Source organism: Chrysemys picta, chromosome 10 (genome assembly GCF_011386835.1).
Source record: "Chrysemys picta bellii isolate R12L10 chromosome 10, ASM1138683v2, whole genome shotgun sequence".
NCBI lineage: Eukaryota > Metazoa > Chordata > Testudines > Emydidae > Chrysemys > Chrysemys picta.
The window spans coordinates 35522227-35547423 of record NC_088800.1 but is presented as its reverse complement, the minus strand read 5'-3'; the positions used below and the strand labels follow the sequence as shown (position 1 = coordinate 35547423).

General features: G+C 40.3%; 1 protein-coding gene across 1 annotated transcript; it reads right to left on the bottom strand.

Moving 5' to 3' along the window:
• Positions 1-1800: 1800 nt before the first annotated feature.
• CHRNA5 (cholinergic receptor nicotinic alpha 5 subunit) lies at positions 1801-24425 on the bottom strand. Its single transcript, XM_005294504.5, has 6 exons — positions 24052-24425; positions 9429-9580; positions 8150-8194; positions 6165-6274; positions 4274-5105; positions 1801-2534 (listed from the first exon to the last, which is right to left on the bottom strand). The coding sequence occupies exons 1-6, from the start codon at positions 24203-24205 to the stop codon at positions 2373-2375; spliced, it is 1455 nt and encodes a 484-aa protein (XP_005294561.2). The 5' UTR covers positions 24206-24425; the 3' UTR covers positions 1801-2372.
• Positions 24426-25197: the final 772 nt, after the last annotated feature.

The window sequence follows — 25197 nt, the reverse complement described above, 5'->3', positions numbered from 1 at the left end:
TCAGTGTATATAAGACGTCATAGGAGAGGCATCTTTGACCAGCCTAGGGGGCAGTGTCTTGGTGCGCTGACTGAGCTGGTACCATTGTCGTGGGCATACATGTATTAGTGTACATGTAGCTCCTATGGGGCCCTAGTACCGTGCTTTGTCGACCAAGTGCCTTCACCACTGAACCAAACTGGTGGTCTTTCTTATGATTAACATCGAGGTCTGCTGAATTTACATGCTTCAGTGTCTGCTAATGCAGCTGACATCAGAGCTCCAAGACCAGTAACAACACTGTTGCAGCAGAAACGTTTCTCAGCACTTAACATTTGGCACTGTTGTGAATACTGTGTCCAGTTCTAGCAACCACAATTCAAGAAGCATGTTGAAAAATTGGAGAGCGTTCAGAAAAGAACCATGAGAATGACTGAAGTATTAGAATACATGCCTTACAGAGACAGACTCAAGGAGCTCAATCTATTTAGCTCAAAGAGAAGGTTAAGGGGTGACTTCATTACAGACTATGAACATCCGCATGGGGAACAAATATCTGATAACAAGCTCCTTAATCTAGCAGACAAGTGTAACATGATCCAATGGCTGGAAGTTGAAGCTAGCCAAATTCAGACCGGAAATAAGGCATACATTTTTAAACAGTGAGGGTAATTAATCAGTGAAATAATTTACCAAGGGTCATGGTAAATTTCCATGATTGGAAATTTTTTAATCAATATCAGATGACTTTTTCAAGATATGCTCTAAGTATCATTTTTGGGAAATTATATGGCCAATGTTATACAGGAAGTCAGATTAGACCAGTGGTGGGCAACCTGTGGCTCGTGCGTGCCCGTCAGGGTAATCCGCTGGTGGGATGCGAGACATTTTGCTGACATTGATCATCCGCAGGCATGGCTGCCCACAGCTCCCAGTGACCCGGTTTGCCGTTCATGGCCAATGTCAGCTGCGGGAAGCGACGGCTCTTCCTGCAGCTCCCATTGGCTGGGAACGGCGAACCACGGCCACTGGGAGCTGCGGGCAGCCATGCCTGTGGACAGTCAATGTAAACAAACTGTCTTGCAGCCCGCCACCAGATTACCCTGACGGGCCGCGCGCAGCCCGCAGCCCACAGGTTGCCCACCACTGGATTACACTATTACAATGGTCCCTTCTGGCTTTGTAATCTATGAAAAATCATTAAAAAAAATTAAATCCAGAGACAGAATTTTGCTTCAGACCAGATGGCTGTACATTGAATAGATGTCAAATAAATACAGTTTTATTTTTAAAAAAATTTAAAAACTAAAAAAGATGCTTTATTATGCAAATATATTTAGTTGCCAATACCACTAAAAAAAAACAAAGAATGTGTTCCCACCTAAGCTTAATTCTTATAATTCAGACTTATGCATGAGTCCAAAAGTGAAGAATTGAATTAACTGAATTTGGTTATAAAGGCATGCACAGCTTTCAGCAAGTTTTCTTCAGAAACCAGGACTCAAATTCTTGTTTTGTATAAGTGCTTACAAATGTCATTTTGAAAAACAAAGAATGTTAGAGAGGAAGTATAGTCTTGTGGTTATAGCACTGGGAATCAGAATTATTTCAGAATTCAAGGGCAACTTTGGACAAGTCATTTAATTCTTTGCCTGTTTTTCCCTATCTGAAACAATACTATATACCTGTTGCGAGGTTTATTTTTGGTAAATTAAAGAAGTGCAAAATAGTATTAATTCCAAACTTAAACTGATAATTGAGCTGTGTCTTTAAAGTTAATAGTATTTTTCATTGAAAATGTATAAATAAAGACAAATATAGAACCATAGATTATTTTAATGTACATATTACACCTAGTGCATTAGAATAGATGGTTAATATTTGTAATTTACTTTAAAACTCAAATTTTCAGAACACTCAAAAGAATTTATTCTCTTAAAACCCTCTTCTGCTCATTGTGGTAAGTTAAGTAACCAATCACAATGCTCTAATACATAAACATCTACACACTTTTAACATTCAGTAGTACAGTGTATAGTTTATATAGTGTTTTGCCAATTCTAAAACAACTAGCATCTAAAAAGTTTTTTAAATCCCTCTAGTTCTCAGCAGTTATCTATGTACTGTATTTTGGGGGGGCATACAATACATGCAAGTGTTTGAAAAGGTGTGTTTGTTTTGTCCAGATTTAGAAATGAATTAGTAGGCTAACAGCTAAGCAGTAGGTATTGCACGTGTCCTAAAATGCCATGATTAAATATAGGCATGATTCCTTATACTTAAGATTATAATTATATTAAAAGTGTGCCATGCACACTATTTGCATGAACATAGAACTACCATGTATCTTTTAAGAATCACGTTCATAGCAGAAGTGGTACCCCACTAATATTTTATGTGTGTGTGTTTCCAATGTGGACTGGTACTATTATATTTGCCCATTTATAAATAACAGGAATAAACAACCCAATTGATCCAATTATTGAAGCCAGAAGAAAAGTCCATAAAAACATTCGATCAAGCACCTGAGCTATAAATTTCCAGTCTTCAACAACCTAAAAAACAAACAAACAAGAATTGCTCAATATTCTAGAACATTTACAAATACAGGGCCAAATCCTATAGTCCTGATTCAGGCAGAAGTCCTATTGATATTGTGATGTCAATGGGACTTCTGTCTGAATAAGGACTGAAGAAGCTAGCACATAGTATAAATTTTTCTATTTTGCCAGTTCGATAAGCATTCAAGATCTTTCTATTGTTACACTTTGAGTTAGAGCAAAGTTGTCAAACTCATTTTGGGAAGAGGGCTGAATACTTTAGTTACAGCCAAAGAATCAGGGCCTAACTCTGCAAGGTGCTGAACACTTCCAACTTCCTGGGAGATGAAAGTATTCAACACCTCATTACTAGCATACTTCAATAGCAATATTCACAGTAGCAAAAATTCCACCTGTAGCAACTGTTAGCAGGATTGGACCCACAATGAGAAATCAAATTAGTTCTGTTTTTCCCCCCACTTATTGAAAGATAAGTAAAATATTTACAAGTGATCCAGCTACTAGACCAAGGCCCTGATCCTGCAGGCACTGGGGCCTACCTAGGGGAAGCTCATTGTAGGATCAAGACCTTAGATTATGATTTTTTTCTCTTATTAGTGTTTTCCCTCACAATATATAGACTATATTTATAAATATATATTTAAAATCAAGATATTGCAACATTATGGCAAAGAATGCAAGTGATAAAAAGAAAATTGACCCAGAGCAACTGTTGTACCCCTAGCACACATTCAGGTATGCAGTTATTTGAATGTGTGATTGCTTGATGCATAAATACACCTGCACATTTTTTCCTTACAAATACCCCTTCACTTGTAGTTCAATGCAAAAAACATATGTTGGTGCAACATCACAGTTGAAAAATAATTCTCCACTCACTTATTCTAGTGTAAATCTAAATCAACAAAGTTACACCAGTGAAAGTGAGAGAAGAATCAGACACATAAAATTCAACATTGTGGGTCTGAGAGTAATAATATAGTAGACATAATACATATAGGAAATACTGTACATACAGAGATACTATATATAAAATGCACGAAGATAAGATACCAGTACAGCGCCTAGCACAATGGGCCTCTGGTCTCTGATTACATCTCCTAGGCACTACAGTAACACAAATAATAATAATACATTGTTCTGGTTTGGACTTAAGACTGCAAAATTAAGTTTAGTTCTATTTTTGCTGAACTACACATAAGATAGCTTTAATGTGTATTTTTTTACTTATAAAAATCAATTAAATTTAAAATGACAAAGATATCTTGTCATGTGTTAAAATTAAGAATACATACTCTCCAACAATAATGTGATAATGAAACAGTCCAGTAGCAACCCTACAGGCAAAATAAGATTTAGAATATTCATTCACTCTACTGTTGTAATTGACCAAACATCTTTAAGGGATTTATAATTATAAGAAAATATTTTCAGAAAGACCACAAAAGGCTTAACTGTAAAAGGGAGCCAGACAGATTTTGATCACCATTGCAGAAAGTATACAGTACTCATATGGAGTCTATCAAAAATGTACTTGTTTACTGGAAGGCCTTTTTATCACTTGCCAAAAGCAGGACATCTTGAAACAAAGCTAGCATTTCTAGCTATTTCAGGAAATATTTGGTCACTGCTATACTAGATAAGAACAGAGACAGGTATTCTAAGCCATTGTTTAGATTTCTATTCTACTTTCTCATCTGAACAAATGAGTGCAACATCACCAATACACACACCTCGCGAACGTCATTCTCCTTCATGATATGTCTTGTAATGTATCGGATAGACTCTCGAGCTGCTTCCAAGGTGTTCCTAGATGATTCTGATCCACTGATATTGCTAGTTTCTTCTTTCTGAGCAAAGTATCTATCTACATGACTTCTCATGCAAAGTATCTTTGGAAGTTTATGAAGAAATATCTTGCGGACCCAAGGTGCCATAGCATTGTGAGTAGAAGAGGAACGATGATGAATATTAATAGCAAAGACAGTTATCACAATGGACAGTGTCACAAAAATCATAGTAAACACCAAATACTCTCCAATAAGTGGTATAACTTTAGAAGATGATGGTATAATCTCTTCAATAACAAGAAGAAAGACAGTCAAAGACACCAGTACCGAAGTGCAGAGAGAAATTTTTTCACCTTCATTTGAAGGGAGATAAAAGACAAGGACAGTTAAAAATGAAAGTCCTATACACGGAATAATGAGAAACAGTGTGTAAAAAAGAGGCAACCGTCTAATTACAAATGAATATGTAATAAATGGGTACCAGCAGCATCCATCAGTTCTCTTCCCTTTGCTCCCTGTTGCAGTTACTATTTCCCATTCTCCATTATCAAAGAAATCTCTCTTGTCAACATCATAATCTTCTAGAATAATATCAACCTGTGAGCCATCATAGGTCCAGGAACCAAATTTCATGGAGCAGTTTTGGAGGTCAAATGGAAAGAATGTAACATCTATGGTACAAGAACTTTTGTAGTTTGCTGGGGGAGTCCAAGAAACGGTCCCATCATATTTTACTACTGTTTTTGTAGATGTTCCTTCAAAACGACCATCTGCACTGAAAGGAAAAAATATACATATTTGGCTATGTTATTACACACATTACAACCAGATGCTTTTAGTTAAGGTTTCCTATTAAGTGTCACCATTCCAAAGTGTCATTTCAGATGCTTATCACTCTCAGATTTTTACCTTTAGAGTGGAAATTTTGCACTTTTGTCCTTAGATCAGGACTGTATTTTTTTAAGTTTAAGCTGATTAAGGAAAAGCAAACCATGAACAAACATTTTCCCCATAATAATAATATTTGTGCAACTTTTCTGAACAGCTCTAGTGCCTCAGAAGAGGGGGTCAAAACCTGACTTGTGATAGGAATTGCCCCTGCTTAACAGATGTGCATATTGGTGGGCTGGTGAAAATCAATTTTACTTTAACTTAATTATGCATGCAAAAAAACAAACAATACATTTAGCACTTCCAAACTTCTTTGTTTTATAAATACAATAACAGAGTTTTTTTAACTGAACAATCAACCAGTGTTCTACAGGCACTGTGTATGCAAATATAAGTTGAGCAGAAACTTTCATTCAAAATTCAGTCTCTCCAAGTTCTATTACCTCTCTGCATAGATGTATAAGAAAGGTGAGTAAAGTTTCATTTAGCATCTTTGTATATTGAGTATTATATATATGAGGATGTATTTTGATGGCCTCAGCCTATTAGTTTGTATTCAGAACTGTGCACTCTGGTAGGACTCTGCAGGAGCCCTAGCATAAATGAATGCATGTTTGTGCAGGACAGTGTTCTACTTCTGACTAGCAAATCTTTTCATATGAAGGAATTTAACTATTTTTTTTAAAAAGTCCTAGAAAATTTCATAGAAAAAGGGAATGTTATTAAGATTGTAAAGCAAAGCACTCAGAAGTCTGGAAATGCCAAAGGTAAGGCAGTCCATGCATTTTTAATTCTGACACCTTATGAGCATGTATTATAATACAGTCTAATTATGGGATCACACACTATTTACCTGCAGAACCCATGCCTCATTCTATGTGGAGAGTGGATGGTCAATGTGGCAGGGGTAGATTTATTTTATAGAATAAGATTAAAATCTTACTTGTCATACAACACAATATCTGGAATCCAGATAGACTCTGATGGGACACGAATAGATGTTATTCCAGCGTAGTCTTCAGGTTTCCACCTTAATTTTACATCTATCCATTCCTATAAGTACATGACAAATGTTATAGTATCTTTAAAACTGACTTAAAACAGGCAATATATAGATAGTTTTTGGATGAAAAAGAAGTAGAAGGGATGTAAAAGAGAGATCAGACTTTTTGCTTCCACATCTCACATATTAAAATGAACATGGTGACCCAGTTAGTCATTATCTACCTGGTCCAATTTTTCTTTCTTCAATTTTAAGAGCCATTTAGTTCCACAGTACTTCTGTATGGAGTTTTTAAAAATATTAAAATCCTCTTTAACAATGTAGTCACATAAATTAAAGCAGTTACAAAATAAGGATGGGCAAACTTGAAAAAGTTTGGTTTGGATAAGCATCCAAAAGTTTGGAAGCTTATCTAAAGCTGATCTGAACTTTAGGGTCAGAAAAGAAGATCCTGCTGTCTCATGAGATTGCCAATGCTTTCTGGATCTGTCAGCACTAGAAATAATATAACTCCACCTTAACATTTTGGTACTTTTATTTCTGAACTAGAAAATGTAGAAGTGCAAGAAAAAATAGGATCTCAAAAGATTCACCATTTGGGTAGAGCTTTAAATGTCAGTTTAGGCCACTTATTTTAACTGAACCGGTTCATCTAGTTAAAGTACTGAACAGTGATAGTTGGGGAGGGCATAAGTGGATTTCATCAGACTTTCTTGCTATTCTGAAGTAGTAGCAGGTGATGGTAAGGGCAGGCTACTGCTTCAAAAACCAGTGTAAGGGAGTCCCACGTACTCCCCCACCACAGTCAACTATTTAATAGCTAATCTAAAAAGAAATGCTTGAGTATAAATAAGAGACAAGAAAGGTGAGGTAATATTTTTTACTGGACCAACTTCTGTTGGTGGAAGGTACAAACTTTTAACCTACATAGAGCTCTTCTTCTAGTCTGTAGAAGGAAAGAGTAGCTCTGTGTAGCTCAAAAGCTTATACTTTCCATCATCAGAAGATGGTCCAATAAAACATATTACCTCATCTACATTGTCTCGCTCATATCCTGGGACCAACACAATTGCAACAACACTGAAAACAACTAAGTATATATTGCAGTTTTTATGGGAAAGAGGAAAATTGAGAAAGTTCTACAAATATAATTTAGTAAACCGTGTGCTCACTGCACGTAGGGGGCCTAAACGTTTCTCAAAGTCAATAAAGGTGCAGGGAAGAGTTAGAGGACTGAAGATGGTAAGTGGGGTGAAAGGAGGAAACACTTTGTGACAATTTAAGGGTAACTCAGTGACAAATATATCTAAAGATAATAACTGCGTCAAAGTTTAGTTCTGGATTGTGATTATTATAACTTGAGGGCACTTCCTGCTTATGATCTAATACCTTTACCTAGGGCAGAATAAACCAACTAGGTGTTTATAGCAAGCCCCTCCTCCTTGACCTCCAGATAGATTATTGGACATGAAATTAAAAGTCCTGAGCTTTGTTAATCAAAATAGGATAAAAAATATCTTAACAGTATAATTTTAAAATAACTTTTTAAAAGCAATTATACAAAGCTATACTATCTTGTGCTTGTGACAGTTTCTGACTAAAAACTGGTTATAGGAATTTCAAAATATATGTCTGAATATATGTATCTTCATTTCATAAATGTATCTAAAATATGCCACTTTTATTAGAAATTTTCTTTTTTGAAAAAGCTTTTAGATGTATTTTTTAATTATTTAACTGAATTTTGTGGCTATTACTTCTTTTGAGCATTATGATGTGCCTTTTGTGTTAAACATGCTATATAAAATAAAGGTTAATATAGTTTTTAGATGAAGATCCTATAAATATACAACCACCTAAAAAATCTGCTTACAACTTTACATTTTAGTCACTCAATGGACTCTTCAGTTGACATTTGCACATACCTGTTTCATCCAAACATTTGTTGTCATCAGCTGATTTTTCTCATCCTATAAAAAATTTAAACAGCATGTTTTTATGGGAACAATGATTTTACACTGCTTATTCACTGTAACCAACTGTGGTTTTGTTCAAAGGAGGCTCATTAAGTTGCAATACAAATATATTAATTAAGAAGGATTCCATTTGAAAAGCCTGTTTGTCTATTTTTTCTAACTACTATTGTTACAGCCACCAACTAAGATTACAGTAACCAAAATAAGTTAATGAAAAAGTGATTTCCCCTCCTCCTCACATCCAACATTGATTTACTTTGTATATTTTACAGCATTTCACGTATAGTACTACTGTTTCCCTGTAGAGTCATCAAGGAACAAAATGACTAATTGAAAATACTCTTTAAAACCATTATGGGAACAGAAAAAGCCTTACAGATTTTTTTTTCTGTTTAAATTCAGAATATACTTTTCAGAAGGTGCTCAATTAGGAAACATTTTTAAAATTAGTAAATTAAAAAATATCAAGTTGAAATCTTTAATGTTCTAAGCTATGCCATGCCAGTAGATTATCTCCTCTTTTATGGAACTGACATGTTCAAGGACATTATCTTTATTTCTTCTTTTTTTGTGCAATAACTTTTCTATATTTTATGTTTATAGAACCAACAAGAGAACAGATTGCTACAATTTAAAACTTTTTGTATTTATTCATTGAAATTAATTTTAAACAATAGAAAACCCAATAACTCTACATATACTGACAAAGAGTCCTGTGGCACCTTATAGACTAACAGAAGTATTGGAGCATAAGCTTTCGTGGGTGAATATGCATCTGACGAAGTGGGTATTCATCCATGAAAGCTTATGCTCCAATACTTCTGTTAGTCTATAAGGTGCCACAGGACTCTTTGTCGCTTTAAGATCCAGACTACCATGGCTACTCCTCTGATACTCTACATATACTAAAAGCTTTAGTTAACAAATTTTACAGAAAACAAAAATATGTCCAAGGGCCACTTATTTTCATCATTCTCTCTGTGGCCTCTAACAATTCTATTTTTCTTCCTCCATCTTCACTTCTCTGAGGCTCTCTCTTTCTGGGACTTTCCTCCTCATTGCACCCTTATCTATATATGCCTCCTTTTAAAATGTTTCATTTATTTTATATATATATATAATATGCACAATTATTTAACAATAGAATATCAAGTTATTTTTCATAAACACTTCCCTATTCTAAAAGCTTTGCTCAGTTTGTAGTTTTAATATTGTTTACCATACATACCACATCCACTAACTGAGAGATCGCAAGACCAAACTTTATTTTTATTGTGTCATTCAAGCGTTGGACTGGGCGAACCCATTTTTGATAGTCTTGAAATAAGTGTTTAAACAAACGATCTTCACTTTTAGCAATAAAAGAAGGTTCTGATATACCTACACAACAAAAGAAATATGTTTAATATACACATATAGTGAAATACAATGTACTCATTTTCATGAACATTGGTACAACTTGATATTTAATTATGGTAGATCGATTCAGGTATGTACATGTAGAAATGTATTTCTCATCTAATCCTCTTTTTTGTCTGTGAGGGTGGTGGAGGTTAAGCCACCTAGGGTTAGCTTGATAAAATTCACTGATTTTATTATTCATTACTCTTGTTAGCACCATCATACTTTCCAAATCTGAAGCCCAAGAAGAGAGGGCCCTTATCTCACCATCTATGAGTAACACTGGAAAAAGTGAGACATAGTCAAAAATTTCTTGTGCCATTTTTACAAATCATCCAGGTACCAGGTAACTGTAAAAATCCTACAGAGAGTGTTTTTTAAACTAGATAATGCCACTGAACTAACTACAACTGCTTATTCAGAATAGCGTAGTTTCAAACACCTCTTAACCATATTAAAAATGCCCTCCTCAAAATGGGCACCAATCAATGTAAGTCTCATCCTCCCACGGCACAAAGATAAAGAACAAGTTAGAAAGAAATGGCAGCATCCTTTATAGGTGGGGTGACTGACAGGGTTTGTTTTTTTGTTTTTTTTGCTTTCTTGCTTCAGCGGAGTAAGGTGGAAGGGATTCAGACAAAAGGAATACTTTCATCTACTGGTTAGAACAGCATCATATAAAACATTCACTAATGTGGTTGTATAAGTCCTACTCTACTGTACCTTGGGTGTAATTGTTTCAAATCTGAGCAAAATGAAAGACTATTTTGTATTTTTCTTCTTAACACGAGGTAAGGTCAAGTTTTAAAACTATTTCTTGGTTATTTAAGAACTCATGTTTACTAGGGATGTAAATATCGTTTAAAAGTTAACCATTTAAACTATTAAAAATATTTTGTTTAAATGGTTAACCAATTAAAGGGAGAGAGGCTGGGACCAATCTGGCTGGCGTGGCTAGGGCTGATCTGGCCGGCACGGCTCGGACTGGGGCCGATCCGGCTGGTGTGGCTGGGGTTGGCGGGCCAGCCTGCCCGGGGATTAACGGTTAAGGCAGGTTAACAGGTAAGACTAATGCTTACCGGTTAACCGGTTAACATTTTTCATCCCTAATGTTTACTTAATTAACTCATTTGGAATGCAGGAGTTGCAGCTGTTTGGAGCGGGAAAGGAACTACTGGCTTGAAAACAACCTAGCAATAACTTGGAAACACACCCAAACTCAAGGGAATTGGCAGCAGAAGGTAAATGCTGCCTGGCTCTGGCTCTGTCTCTTCCCCATCCCTCCCAACCACAAACTCCTATACCAGCATGGAAGGGCCAGGAAGAAATTCTTCTGACTCTGTCAATCTGTTTCTTCACTTCAGCAGGAGGGTACTGTAGTTTGAAGAATGCTTGATAGAGATCTTGTAGGTGTTTGTCTCTGTCTGAGGGATTGGAGGAAATGCTGTTGTATCTTAGAGCTTGGCTGTAGACAATGGATCGTGTGATGTAGTCTGGATGAAAATACTTGAAATAAACTTCAGTGATACATGGCAGAGCATTAAAGGACCTTATGATGAACATATAGCAGCTACTGGATAGAGTCCAGCCCTGCTTCTGCTGGGAAGATAACTCAAAACTACTGTTCCAATTTTGGAAAACAATCCATCTCCAAAGTGGCCAGACCTGAAGAGAGTAGCCAAATTGGATACAAGGGCTAAAAGAGCTTATGAACACTTTCATAACAGATGTCACGCAGAGAACTGCTGGGTCTAGAACCTGGTGACTGTGTTCATGTCGAATTGGATAGAGAAAAGGGATGGACAACTCTAGCTGTCATAAAGAAAAATAATTCAGCATCCAGATCATATTTGATCAAGACCAACAGTAGAGAGATCAATGGAAACAGCTGACATCTACAGTATGCTCCTCAAAGAGAACAATCAACAAAGCAAACTCTACAGATGGCAGATGCAGAACAAGACAATGATGATTCAAGGATTCTGGCCCGACCACAGCCAGTTGTTGCCACTAATGGCAAGCCAGATGATAAGTTGTTACGCATGTAGGTCGTGTAATTAGAAAACCAGTATGATTCAGAGACACTTAGCAGACATACATACTTCAAAGACAGCATGATAGCATACACATTGTAAATGGCAGGAATGTAGAACATAAAAGGGGAGGTGTAATAGACTGCTAAACTGTATTATACCATTCAGCCACTAGGTTGTGAGTTATAAGTAAATACCTTATTTAAATGAACCTCAGCCATATCTGGCAGAGCATTAAAGGATTGTATGATGAACCCATGTGATGTGTATAAGCAAACTCTGTGATCAGTCCATATTAGGGTTGCCAACCCTCCAGGATTGTCCTGGAGTCTCCAGGAATTAAAGATTAATATTTAATTAAAGATTATGTCATGTGATGAAACCTCCAGGAATATGCCCAACCAAATTTGGCAACTCTAATCCATATCTGGTACATAAGTACATGACACCTATTCTGTAGAAAGAAGCTGTCAGTATCCACAGCTGTCAATCTCATGCTGATTTTTTTTTTAGTTAGGATATGAGTGTGCTACTAATTAAGGTATAATGTCTATAAATGGGATATTTCAATTCTCAGTGAAAAGATAATTTTCCTGCTTCTAGTTAAACTTGAAGCTATTTCTGAAGGATCTAATTGCTCAAGTGCCTAGTGCTAATGTTGTATCAATTGTTTATTATATCCAGTTTAGTTCAAAGCTGATCAAGACATTATTTAAAATCTCACCCACTGTCAACAACTCCGTACTAAGGAAGTGAGAAGCAAGATTATTTTCATCAGCTTTCTATTGCCACCACTTCAAATATTTGCAAACAAGAGTATGAATGAGCAAATTTTTCTGGTCACTGAGTAAAGTATCTGTTTGCCATTTCCTTTTTAACATTCATTTTCCAAATGCAATGGATGTTTGATGCTGTTCTAAGTTGTATAAATATACTTATAAAAGTACAAAAATAGCAAGAAAAAACCTTTGCTGAATTTGAAGCACATATGGGCTGAGAACAGGGCATAACCCCAATTTTAAAAACAAGTCCATTGTAGGTCACCTTTAAAACTGATGCCTGTGATGACATATGGTCTGTTCCAATCACAAATGTAATCTGATTGTAAAAAAATTTTTGTTCAAGGCCAGGAGCCCTAAACTACTTTAGACTATATAACCACATAAACAGAAATTCTAAACAAAACTCATTGTCCCCACCTAATGAGGTCCTGGATGCTGAATTCCCTCCACATTCATGCCAAAATCAGAAGTATTTAATTAAAAACTGAAGGTAGATTGAAACTCAATCCTTCAATTTCTAAAAAAAAATCCCTTTCCAGTGAAAACTATAGGATTGTTTCAGAAAATCCTTGCTGCCCATCTTTTTATAAAGACATTTTTGCTTTTATTTTTATTTTTTTGGCAAGAGTTCTTTGGTAATCCAGATACCATTTAACAGTAGATTATTAATTCCTTTTTCTGTAAAAACAAAGGGACAAACTAGAAACAAAACAACACAAACAAAAAATTCTATGCCATGAAATAACTACTCTAGGGAAAGCAGAAGAAGACTCAGAATGGTAATTTGTAATTTTTATAATATGTTCTAACGGAAAAAAACAATGTTGAGTGTGTGTGTTCCTGGACTATTGATACACTTGGAAGGCAGTGAAAAAATCAGGCATTCCTGCTATCCCCACAGTTACTCGGGCCTTACCTACACTAGGAAGGATTTGCCAATCCTAGTGGAAAGAGAGTTTATGGCCTGTAAGTCTTATGTCGCCCTAACTTTGTAAGCCTCTACACTAAAATGTTGCTCCCACCAATGTAACTCGCCCACTATGCCGACTTAATAAGTACCGTATTTTCCGGCGTATAAGACGACTGGGCGTATAAGACGACCCCCAACTTTTCCAGTTAAAATATAGAGTTTGGGATATACTCGCCGTATAAGACTACCCCTCTTCCAACGCACACCAAAAAAAAATTAAAAAAACATCAGATTTGATTTCAATATGGTAATTTTAATTCAAATGCTTATGACATGCAGGTACTTAGCAGGAAAACTGTCACTTATAAACATAAGGCTGTTTGTCATCAAACATGTAAACATAAAACAGTGCAAGTGGATTAAACTTTTCCTAATTCACTCTAAAGCTGAAAGGAAGGATAAGACAATAAACCCATGGGAGCTGCCATGCTGTTTGTTTTCTAAGCTGTCAACCAAACTGGAACTGATGATGATAGGAGGAAGATAACAAACAAGAGAGAGAGAGAGCAAGTGCCGGGCAAGTCCCTGGCGAGTTAGCAACGCCCATCATAACTGCAAGCTACGGTATTTTTACAGGTTTTGCTGGCGTGACAGTTTCCCTTTAAAAGCCTTCAAAATCCTCCTGTTCGTCATCTGATATCATAAGTACATCAATGACATCTTGTGATACATTTGTAAGGCAGTCATCGTATGGATCGAATTCCGTATCAGATGGTGTGGTCTCAGCTTCGGCTTCCTCTTCATCTTGCCACAAGTAGTCGTCCTCCATACCATCTAATGAATTTGATATGCCACACTTCTTGAAAGACTTGATTACTGTTTCTGCATCAATATCATTCCAGGCTTTTATGACAAACTTGCACAAAACATCCAACTGTGGAGCACGCATGTTTCCTCCTTTTGTGAATGACTTTTCGCCGCTAACCATTATTCATTCCACTGTTCTTGAATGCGATCTTTAAATGGCTTGTTTAGGCACACATCCAGTGGCTGTACCAACGATGTCAATCCTGCAGGAATAACTGCCGCATCTGTGTTTAGTCTTGCAAGCATTTGCTTGGTGCTGGGAGTTAAATGAGCCCTGAACATATCCCACACCAGTAGACTACATTTTTAAATAAGTCCACCTGGTCGCCTGCTCCATACATTATCAAGCCATAGCTTTACCCCTTCTTCATCCATCCAGCCTTTTTCATTCACATGTACAAAACAACCAACAGGGATCTTGAATTTCGGCATTGTTTTTCTTTTAAAAATAATCATTGGTCTCAGTTTGGCGCCATCAGCTGTGCATCCTAGTACCACTGTAAAACTGGACTTCTCATGTCCTCTTGTTTTAATTAAAATTGTTTTTTCACCTTTTTGATGGACAGTTTTATTTCCAACCATATCAAAATTCATTGGAGTTTCATCCATATTTCCAATACTACTTAACGCATAGCCATGTTTAGTGCGCTGTTGTATTACGTATCGATGGAAACTATTTACTTTGCTATCAAGATCTGCAGGTAATTTTGGGGCAATTTTCATCTTTTGCCTCAGTACCATATTATGCCTTCCCATGAATCTAGTACACCAGGATACAGTGGCCTTAAATCTGTTGCTGTGATCTGGGTTAGATTTGGCCCACTGAAGTGCAAACAAATGTATTTTATTTCATGTCACTACATAACCGTTTTGGCGATGCTCATTCACCATGTCTGCTACATGTTTTTCGAGTTCTGGCCAATGTGGAGTGCCTCTTCTTAATGCACACTTACCCCTTGGCATACTCTTTAATGCTTTTTCATTTGCTTTCCAGTCCCGAACCATCTTTTCTGTTACTCCATATTGTCTTGCAGCAGCGCAGTTATTATGTTCCATGGCAAAGTTTACAACTTTAAGTTTGAAACTGGCTTCATATTTCTTTCTTCTTGCTGGTGGAGCCATGATGGGGTTTTGACTGTTGGACATTTGTATACTGTACTGTATGTACTGGTGCTATACTGTATGAACAGGTACAGATACTGGTGCTGTACTGTATGTGGTACCCAGTATACAACAACCAGCCAATCACGGCAAGCGATGTACCTTACCGGCGATTGGCTGGTTGTTGTATACAAAGCCTGCTTGGATTGGTCAGCTCTCCCTGCCTGCCCAGCCCTCCCTGTCTCCAAGACTATCAGAACGGTAGCGCAAACGCCTCTTTCACCCGTCTGGCCCGCCCTTGTATCCTATTACCTCCTTCTCTGCCTCTCAGATCTCGCACATGCACGCCTGCGCCGCTTCACTGCAGTCCTCAGGAGCGAGATCTGAGAGGCAGAGAAGGAGGTACGGTAATAGGATACAAGGGCGGGCCAGACGGGTGAAAGAGGCGTGTTTTTCTGGGCACAGCGCCGCTCTATCTCTTTTTTCCATACCCCGGGCGTCCCGGATGCCTGCAGCTTGCTCCGCCCTTCACTTACACCTTCCCGGTGAGGCGCCCCCTCACCTCGTCATCGGGTGGGGATGCGGCCGCGGCCGTTTTTGAGCTCCCCCCACCATATGCGGCAACCGCAGATTCTCCAGTCCGGCTCGGAAGTTTCAGCACCCGCCCTATAAGACGACACCCGGCGTATAAGACGACCCCCGACTTTTGAGAAGATTTTCCTGGGTTAAAAAGTAGTCTTATACGCCAGAAAATACAGTACCTCTGCAAGAGACATAGCACTTAGATCAACATAGTTAGATCAATGCAGTGCCAGTGTAGACATTGTGTTATTTATGTCAAACTTTAATGGTCTCCAGGAAGTGTCGGACAGTGCCCCACCATGACTGCTCTGGTCACCGTTTTGATCTCCACTGCCTGGTGGCCAGGCACCAGAGATGTAAATATTGTTTTTAAAAGTTAACCATTTAAATAATTAAAATTATATCGTTTAACCAGTTAACCGCTGGGGCTGGTGTTGCTCCCATCGGCTGATCGGCCGGCGCGGCTGGGGCTGCTCCCACCGGCCGGCCGTCATGGCTGGGGCTGGGCTGCTCCCACCGGCCAGCCAGCACGGCTGGGGCTGAGATCCCACCGGCCGGCACGGCTGGGGTCACTCCAGCTGGCCAGCTGGCGCGTCTGGGGCTGTTCTGGCTGGCCCGTGCGGCTGAGGTCGCTCCAGCCAGCTGGTACGGCTTGGGCTGGGGTTGCTCTGGCTGGTTGGCTGGCGGTCGGCTGGCGTGGCCGGGGTTAACAGTTAGGGCGGGTTAACCAGTTAGACCAATGCTTACTAGTTAACCCGTTACCATTTTACATCCCTACCAAGCACACAAGTATATGCCCCTCTCCTCTAAATCACTGTGAATTTTTGAAATTCCATTTCTTGTTTGCTTGCTGTGGAGAGCTCACCTAGCAACTGCCCAGCTGACCGTGCTGGCTACATGCTGCAGATGTGCTCCTGTCTGGCGTACATAGGAGGTGGTGGGTGACCTGAGTCTGTGAGAAGAGGCTGTGCAGGCACAGCTCCAATACAGCCATAGAAAGTTTAATATCTACAAGCAAATCGCTTGGGGCATGGGGGAGAAGGGCTACAAGAGGGACCCGCAGAAGTGCCACATGAAAGCCAAGGAGCTGCAGCAGGCAGAACAGAAGGCAATGGTGTCTGACAGTCGTTCTGGTGCGGAGCCACAGACTTGCCGCTTTTACAAAAAACTGCATGCCATCCTCAGCAGAGGCACCACGACCACCCCCAAAAGCCCCCTGGATACTTCAGAGGAGTCAGAGTCACAGACCCCAGAGTGAACAGTGAGGAGGAATTGTTGGATGAGGAAGAGCAGGAGGAGAAGTATGGGGGACAGGTGACCAGGGATTCAGTAGCACAGTGAGCCAGGACCTGTGTTTGACTCCAGAGCAGTTGAGCCAGTCCCTAGAGTCCAGCGCAGGCAAGTCTGATGTGGGGGAAAGAACCTCTGGTAAGTATGTAATTTGCTTTAAAATTGCAGGGACATATCTGTTCGTTTAGTCCTTTTTAACCATGCTAGAAGAGGTAGTGAAATAGCAATTCTATTAGTTATCTGCTTCTCATTCCCCTGTAGAGTTAGGCAGAGATGGCCCTGCAAAACAGAACAGGGAGAGACATGCAGCAGGAGATGCTAGCACTTCTCAAGCGGCAAACAGACATGCTGGAGACTATTGTTGATCTTCAGGTTCAACAGACCTGTGCTCTCCTCCCTCTGCAGCCCGTAGAGAACTGCATTCCAGGACCTCCCTACACCCCTCATTCCCACATGGTATCTGGGGCTGCTGCACTACCCCTACCACTCCACTCCGGGGGAGAGTACAGACAGTAACAGACGCACATTGGTATATGTGTTTGTGAAATGAAAATGACTGTTCTTTCCCCTTCAAAGGTTCTATTCTCTGTATTTATAAAGTTTCATTCAATTATAAATATGTCTGTTAGCATGGGTTTGGAATAAAAGTCTATTTATGGAAACTTAGTTAATCTTTATTAGTTCATAACATATGCTGGCTGGGGCTGACATCATTCACAGATAATAGCAATAGGTGCATTGGCAATGTTATATTACTGCACACACAGCATTCATTACAAGGTTCATACCGGGATGCAAAAAAACAATGCCAGGCACAGCACACTACAGCAACACACATTACTGTGGCTCACAATTAAAATGGTCTTTCAAAGCCTCCCTGAACCCTATACCTCCACCTACCTCCACCTACCTGCTCAAAGTCAGCAGACAGCCATTCCACCTCTACCCCGGCAAAAACTTTTCCCCCTTTGCCTCACAGATATTATGAAGCACACAGCAGACAGCTATAACCATTGCGATTTTTTTTCACTGACAGCTGATCTTCTGAGTAGACAGTGCCAATGTCATTTTGCTTTTGCTGAGCCTGTGGTTGAAGCGCTCCTTGCTGCTGTCAAGGTGGCCAGTGTATAGCTTCATGAGTCACGGCAGTAATGGATAGGCTGGGTCTCCCAGGATCACTATTGGCATTTCAACATCTCCAGTGGTAATCCTCTGTTCTGGAAAGAAAGTCCCTGCTTGCAGATTTCTGAACAGGCTTGTGTTCTTAAAGATGCGTCCCTGACCATCCTGCATTGATGTAGGTAAAACGTCCCCAGTGATCTCCCAGCACTTGCAATACCAAGAAAATTAGCCCTTTCTATTGATGTACTCTGTGGCAAGGTGGTCTGATGCCAAAATTGGGATATGCGTGCCATCTATCACCCCACCGCAGTTCAGGAACCCTATTGCTGCAAAACCATCCAGTATGTCCTGCATATTGCCCAGTCCTTCGTAGCAGGACTCCATTAATGGCCCTGCAAACTGCATCACAGCAACCCATACGGTGGATTTCCCAACTTCAAATTGATTCCCGACTGATTGATAGCAACCTGGCGTTGCAAGCTTCCACACAGCAATTGCTACTCACCTCTCCACTATCAGTGCAGTCTCATTTTGGTGTCACTGTGCTGGAGCAAGCTCTGCACACAGTTCCAGGAATGTGGCCGTGCGCATCCGAAAGTTCAGCAGCCTCCTCATCCCATACCTACATAATGATGCGATCCCACCAGTCAGTACTTGTTTCTCGGGCCCAGAACCAATGTTCTGCAGCTGCTCCGTGAATGCCAGCAACCTTGAATTGTTTCTTTCCATATCCCACAGCAAGCTGATCTCCAAAGAATTGTCATGTTCCCCATGGCTACTCTGCAGATATTGCAGGAACAGATGCGCTGTGCTTGCAACGCTCATCACAATAGTGTAGAACTGTGCATGCTTCTCAGAGAGATGGCGGATGCACGGGTTTGCACGGGTTTTGAAAAAAATGTGTAAAACATTATGGGATGCAGATAAAATTCTGGGATGGAGAAAACTACATCACGGAATATTGAAACCATGTTCCCAATCACCGCTGCATGACTCGTTTGCCCCAATGAGGCATTGTAAACCCTTCCCAAAACACCCTGCGCTAGATGGTTGTGAGTTCCACAGTTGGATAACTACCCAGGGTGCACTGCTGTCTGCATGGATGCAAGCATTGCCAGTGAGGATGCGCACTGCAGACACAAGGAACATAGTACAGACATGCAAAAGACATTTAATTACTGTAGCAGCTGTACGTTGACATAACTTAGGTTGACTTAATTTTGTAGTGTAGACTTGTTCTGAACCAGTAAGAGTGTTTTTGCCAACTAACAGATCCCTGAATGAAATAAGCTGTACCTGCAAAAGGACCTTTTCCCCAGTATAACTTTGTTTATACTGGACTTTTGCTGGTATGGCAATGTTGGTTGGGGGGTGATTCCCCCCCCCCTCATGCCTAACTCATATAAAAGGGAAAAGGGTGCTACTATTTCTATTTTCCTTTTTTGGGATGGGATGCAGGGGGGAGGCTTTGTTTTTTGTATCAGCCTCTGGCCAGTAAATGTCTTATGAGTATGAAGCTTCACCCTCTCTAGCTTCTGGAAAGGAAGAGCCTTCTGTTTCTTCTCCCACCATCAGAGCCTTCTAGCTATTGTGGGAGCAGAGTTATCCTCTATCCTAGCGAATAACTCCAGAGCCTACTTCTACCACTCCTTTTTCCCAGGCAGCAGCAGCAGAGTGAAATGGATGTACTTGACAGTTTCACACTGCCAACAGCAAAAGTTTGAATGGCAGCTGTGTGACTGACCAGATTTTTTTAGATTTGTTTCATCCTGGTGCTGCTTGGCAAAGTTATGAACATGAGCAGAAGAACAGAGCTGTGTTTGTGGAGTAAAGAAGGGAACACTTATGTTTTTTATGTTCACATTTAGAAGGTTATTATTGCAGTCAGAAAAGCAAGGAACTTTTAAATCAAAACTTCTGCAAAATATCTACTAATGGCTTGGCACCAGGGAAAGTTTACTACTTACCACTGGTTAGTAGATTTTGCGAGCCTTGCTGATAACCAGCATCTTCATAGTATATGGCCATGCTGCTTACAGAGAATGACTTGTATATAGATTGCCTATTCTTTCGCAGGCCCATGTCTGTTAGTCCTTAGATTAAGAGCTCCTCAGACCTTATACTGCCCCCCTTCTTGAATGCCTGTAATGTGCTTAGCGTATTGTGTGCACTACTGTAAATATTAAATGATAAACAATGTCTCAACCTATGGCTTGCCAAGATGTTTATTGCTCCACCAATCTCCAGGGTCGCTGAATACCAGCAGCACTGCTGTGCATATGATAAAATGCACTGCCTTGCAGAGCCCTAGCAACATTCTTTTTTGGTTTAGCATTAGTTTCTTCCGCTCAGTGATAAGTTCAGTGGGGAGCAGAAGTGATGTCTACTTCCTACTAAACAGCTAAGGTAGATGAAGAAACCAAATGCCAGATGCTGGCTGGCTGGCAGCCTGGAAGTGGGAGGCAGAGCCACTGTGTGGCAATCCTGGCTTCACTGAAGTCAATGGGATAAGCCACTATCAGCCTAGGAACAGTATGGGGGAAAGGCATAATTCTTGCTGACCAGGGACCTGGCACTGAGGACAGAAGAAGGGACATGCAGAATGTTGGGGCAGGCTGCAACTAAACAACTGATGGGGAAATCTGGAAGGAAAAAAAACATCTGAAAGGGTGAAGGAGAGAGGAAAAGTAGGAAAAGCGTACAAACGAAGTAAAGTGGGAAGTGGAAGGAGAGAAAGGAAAAGCCATAATGAAGGATTTTAAGGTTAGAAACATTTTATTTATACAAGTTTCATTTATTCTGTACACATCATGGAATTAAATTGACAATTTTGTAAATACTTATATAAATAAGGTACAGCCCTCAGGCTCCTGGCAAGTTGCCAGTACAGCCCTTGATGTTGTGCACTGGTATATCATCTGTCCACAGCAGAATTCTGCTCATGCCACTAGATTCCAATCTCAGATACACAGGTATGTATTGTCCCCATGGCTTGTACAAATCAGGTACTCTTCTTCAGTGTGCAAGAACAGTAGTAGATTTCAGAAGTTATGCAAGTATGTTTTCCATACATATTTGCCAGAATATCAAATTAAGGTTTTCATTTCTGGACAGAGTGGAACTATACAAGAGCTCCCATCCCAAATTTCTCTACAATCTACTGGAAGATTCAATTTTTTTATATTCTCAAAAGAAAGCAAAATCATTTAAAGGAGAATCATGATATAAGTAACCTGATAAATATAGGAAACTTTGTTGTACAATTCCAATGGATGCAGCTTCTCTCAAAATTCACTTCAGAAAACTAATTCTTATCCTTTAGGTTGAAATTCTTCTATATTACAAAACACTTCATTGATTTAAAGGCAATCATCTCATATTTTGTTTTGCAACAAACAACTACAGTTTGTAAAACTGGGATACTCCAGGAAGAAAGTTACAACATGCACACTCACACATAGCTGCATTTTAATGAATAGAAAACTGAATTTTAATTTTCAAGGGTTTGGAAAACATAATAACCAAGTCATATGGAATTTAGTTCACCTATATCTGATAAGTTGTTTACTAAATAACTTGTAAAGGATTTCTCTCACACTTTTAATATACTATTCTAAAGCAATACTATAATATAGTTTACTGCCCCAATTCACCACATTTTTCAAACAATTAGTTAAATATCTACCACCAATTTCTATTTTTAGTAAATTACAATTTTATTGTAGTTAAAATGGCCAAGAGAGAAACAAATTCTCCCCTCAGATACACATAGACAGTTCTCACTGAAGACAAAGTTGCATGCTTGTACCCAAGGGCAAGATTTGGCTCCACAAAAGTACTTGACTATGACCTTTTTTAACAGCCCTATATAATTATTCTTTCTATTGTGATGAGACTCACTTAGTGAAAACATATCATTTTTCCAACTAGTATAATTCACAGTAACTTTTTAAAAAATCACTTTTAGCATGATAGTAACATAGGTAAGGATTTGTTACATTTCAAACTAAAATTCACATTTTTAATCCAGTTTAAATTTCACTATTTGCACTGTTCGTTTATTTTTTGCATCCCAGTTTAGAACGTGAAAATTAATTAAGTCAATTTCACTTTTGCTTCAAGTGAGTTTAATTTTCAGGCTTTTAATACTGCCATGAGTGAAATATTTATCTAAAACCAACGGTTTGGAAGACTCATACATTCCACTGCTCTTACATTCTGTGAAAGCAATATTTTACAACATTTGTATTTTGGGACAAGCTTGAGCTGACTGTACCCTTTCAAATTTGCATACTTTTATCAACACATTTTTGTTTTGTGGAGTGTTTTATACATTTAAACTGTACAAATCAAATCCTTACTTTGAGATTAGCCCCTGGGACTTCAACAGGGTTAACTCAATGAATAAGTCAAACAAAATTTTATCATAAATCCATAAGAATGGTATTTCAACAATAAGAAATATTTGTCACGTATCATAAGAATTACTAAAATATATTGTTTGCCTCTGGCATATAGATAAACACACCAAGCAAATACATAACAAATCCATGACCACATCAGTTGTGAATAAATGCAATACACCTTACAGCGAACAAAACCAAAACAAAATAAAAAACCCTAAGGTCTGATATAATGACAACAATAGCATTCTTCATTATTTGGAGTAGTTGTACAACCACCTAATGAGACGTTGTGGTCAGTATTTGTAAATACGTATGTGTGCGCCCAGAGAACTTTTGCTTGACCAGGGCAAAGAAAAACCTCTAAACAAGGTTGTTAGTGGGGTGTTTTTTCCCTCTCTTCTGTTAAATAAAGCTGTGTCTGTTTAATCATGGTCTCTCTAGATTACTTTCATTAAAAATCAAATAAAAAATTCCTCTGAGCTCTACCTCTGCACTGTCCCTAAGGATTGCAAAGTTAGTGCTCAAGCCTTGACTTGTCCTTCAAACCAGATTTAAAATGTTTGAGTCTGGTCTTTCAAAAAGTTGACATAGCATGCAAAATAAATAAAATGTGTTGCTATTTAAATCCCTGCAGGATTTTCCAAGCAAACTGTGTTTAACTCCAAAATCCGTTGTCATTTCTTGAACAGAGTTTGTACTGCCAGCTGTGCACCATGCTGCACCACTGTTATCTCACAAAGTCCCAAACTGAACTATTCAGAGATGTGGGATTAAAGGCAGGGGGCAATAAAGAGTGAGGAGAGAAGATGAGCTAAGAGAACGAGGAGCATAACCCTGATACCACCCCTTATAGGTTTCAGACTTTTATCCATCGGAAGCAAATTACCCCTGCACACAGCTTGTGTTATTTGAAACCCAGTGTTAAAAAGTATTATAATTCGTGATTCCCCATTGAGACCCCCGCCCAAACTCCACCACGATACCCTCTCCTACATCCCCCTTCTCCAAACCTCTCCACGACCCCCTCTCCTACATTCCCCTCCCCCAAACCTCTCCACGACCCCCTCTCCTACATCCCCCTCCCCCAAACTCTCCACGACCCCCTCCCCTGCATCCCCCTTTCCTAAACTCCTCCACGACCCCCTCTCCTACATTCCCCTCCCCCAAACTCCACCACGATCCCCTTCCCCTGCATCCCCCTTCTCCAAACCCCTCCACGATCTCCAACATACCCGCTATACCCCTCCTCGGGCCCACTTCACCTTCCCTCCTAACATGCACTCGACTGCCTCCCCGACACCCCCACAGCCCCCCCCCCCCGCCCACAGGTGGGAGGGTGCAGCCGTGGTCCCTTTACCCGTGTAGGAGGTCCGGGCGCTGCCCCTGGCGGCGGTGGCTCTGCCGGCCGGACCGGGCACCCCGAGGAGGGGCACGAAGAGGCAGGTGAGGAGGAACAGGAGGCGGGTGCCGGGGGAGAGGACGCGGCGCGCCTGGATTGCCTGTTCCGCCATCGCTTAGCACAGCGCAGCGCCGCCTGGGAGCCCGGAGAGCGCGCGGAGCCCCAGCCTCAGGCAGCTCCGCCTCACACTCGGGGAAGGAGCATCTCCCCAGCGCGGCGAGGCTTCCCCGCTCTGCCCCGCGCCGGGAGGAGTGGGCGGGGCACGGAGCGAGACACCCCACTTCGGGGCGCGCTGGAACCCGTTAGGGACTCGCTGTGTCCCTCCCAGCGGGGCGCGTGCTCTCCTCCTCTGAAGGGGGGGAGGGCTGCTCTCTTGCACTGAAGTGAGGGGGGGGTCACAAAAGATACATGGGGGCGGTGCTTAAAGTGGGCTGAATAAAGTGGAGGGTCTATCTTGATCTGGAAGCTTTGTGCTTAATGTGCGCGCCTCAGCTTGATTATAGCCAGGTCTGCGAGCCCTGCCTGGAGGGGTCCCGGAATGGCCTTGGCACAGCAGGGGCATCACACCTGCTACAGCTGAGGTAATGAAGGGTTTGTTTCTCAGACCTCTCTTCCTTGCCCTGTGGCATGGATGCAGCCCTGCTCCTCATGCAGCTTAAGAATGACCTGGTAGGCAGCTAACACTGGGCACAATGGGGTTGTCCGTGTTTGGACGCTGTGCTGCACATCTGTGGCCCATGGGTAGATGCTGTATGCCATGTGTATGAGCTTATGGCAGGCACGGCAGATGGCCTTATGTTTGGACACCATGCCAGACATGTACCATCCTGTTGCCCCCCATTCCTTGTTCTGCTATAGACTCTTACTGCCAACTCCAAAAGCTCAAAAATCATGAGTTAGACCCTCCAAAGCCATGAGACCTTTAAAAACATACTACTTTGAGTTTTGCTTTTTGGTTGTTTTTGATCTGTCTTCTGTTTTTTTAATTCCCCCTACCCCTCCAGTGTATGTGTTTGAGAATTAATGTAGCTGTCTCTCCCAGGTGTATTGATTTTGGGCCCCCCTGCAGCAGCCAGCTGTCACTCTCACATCTGTCCATCTGCC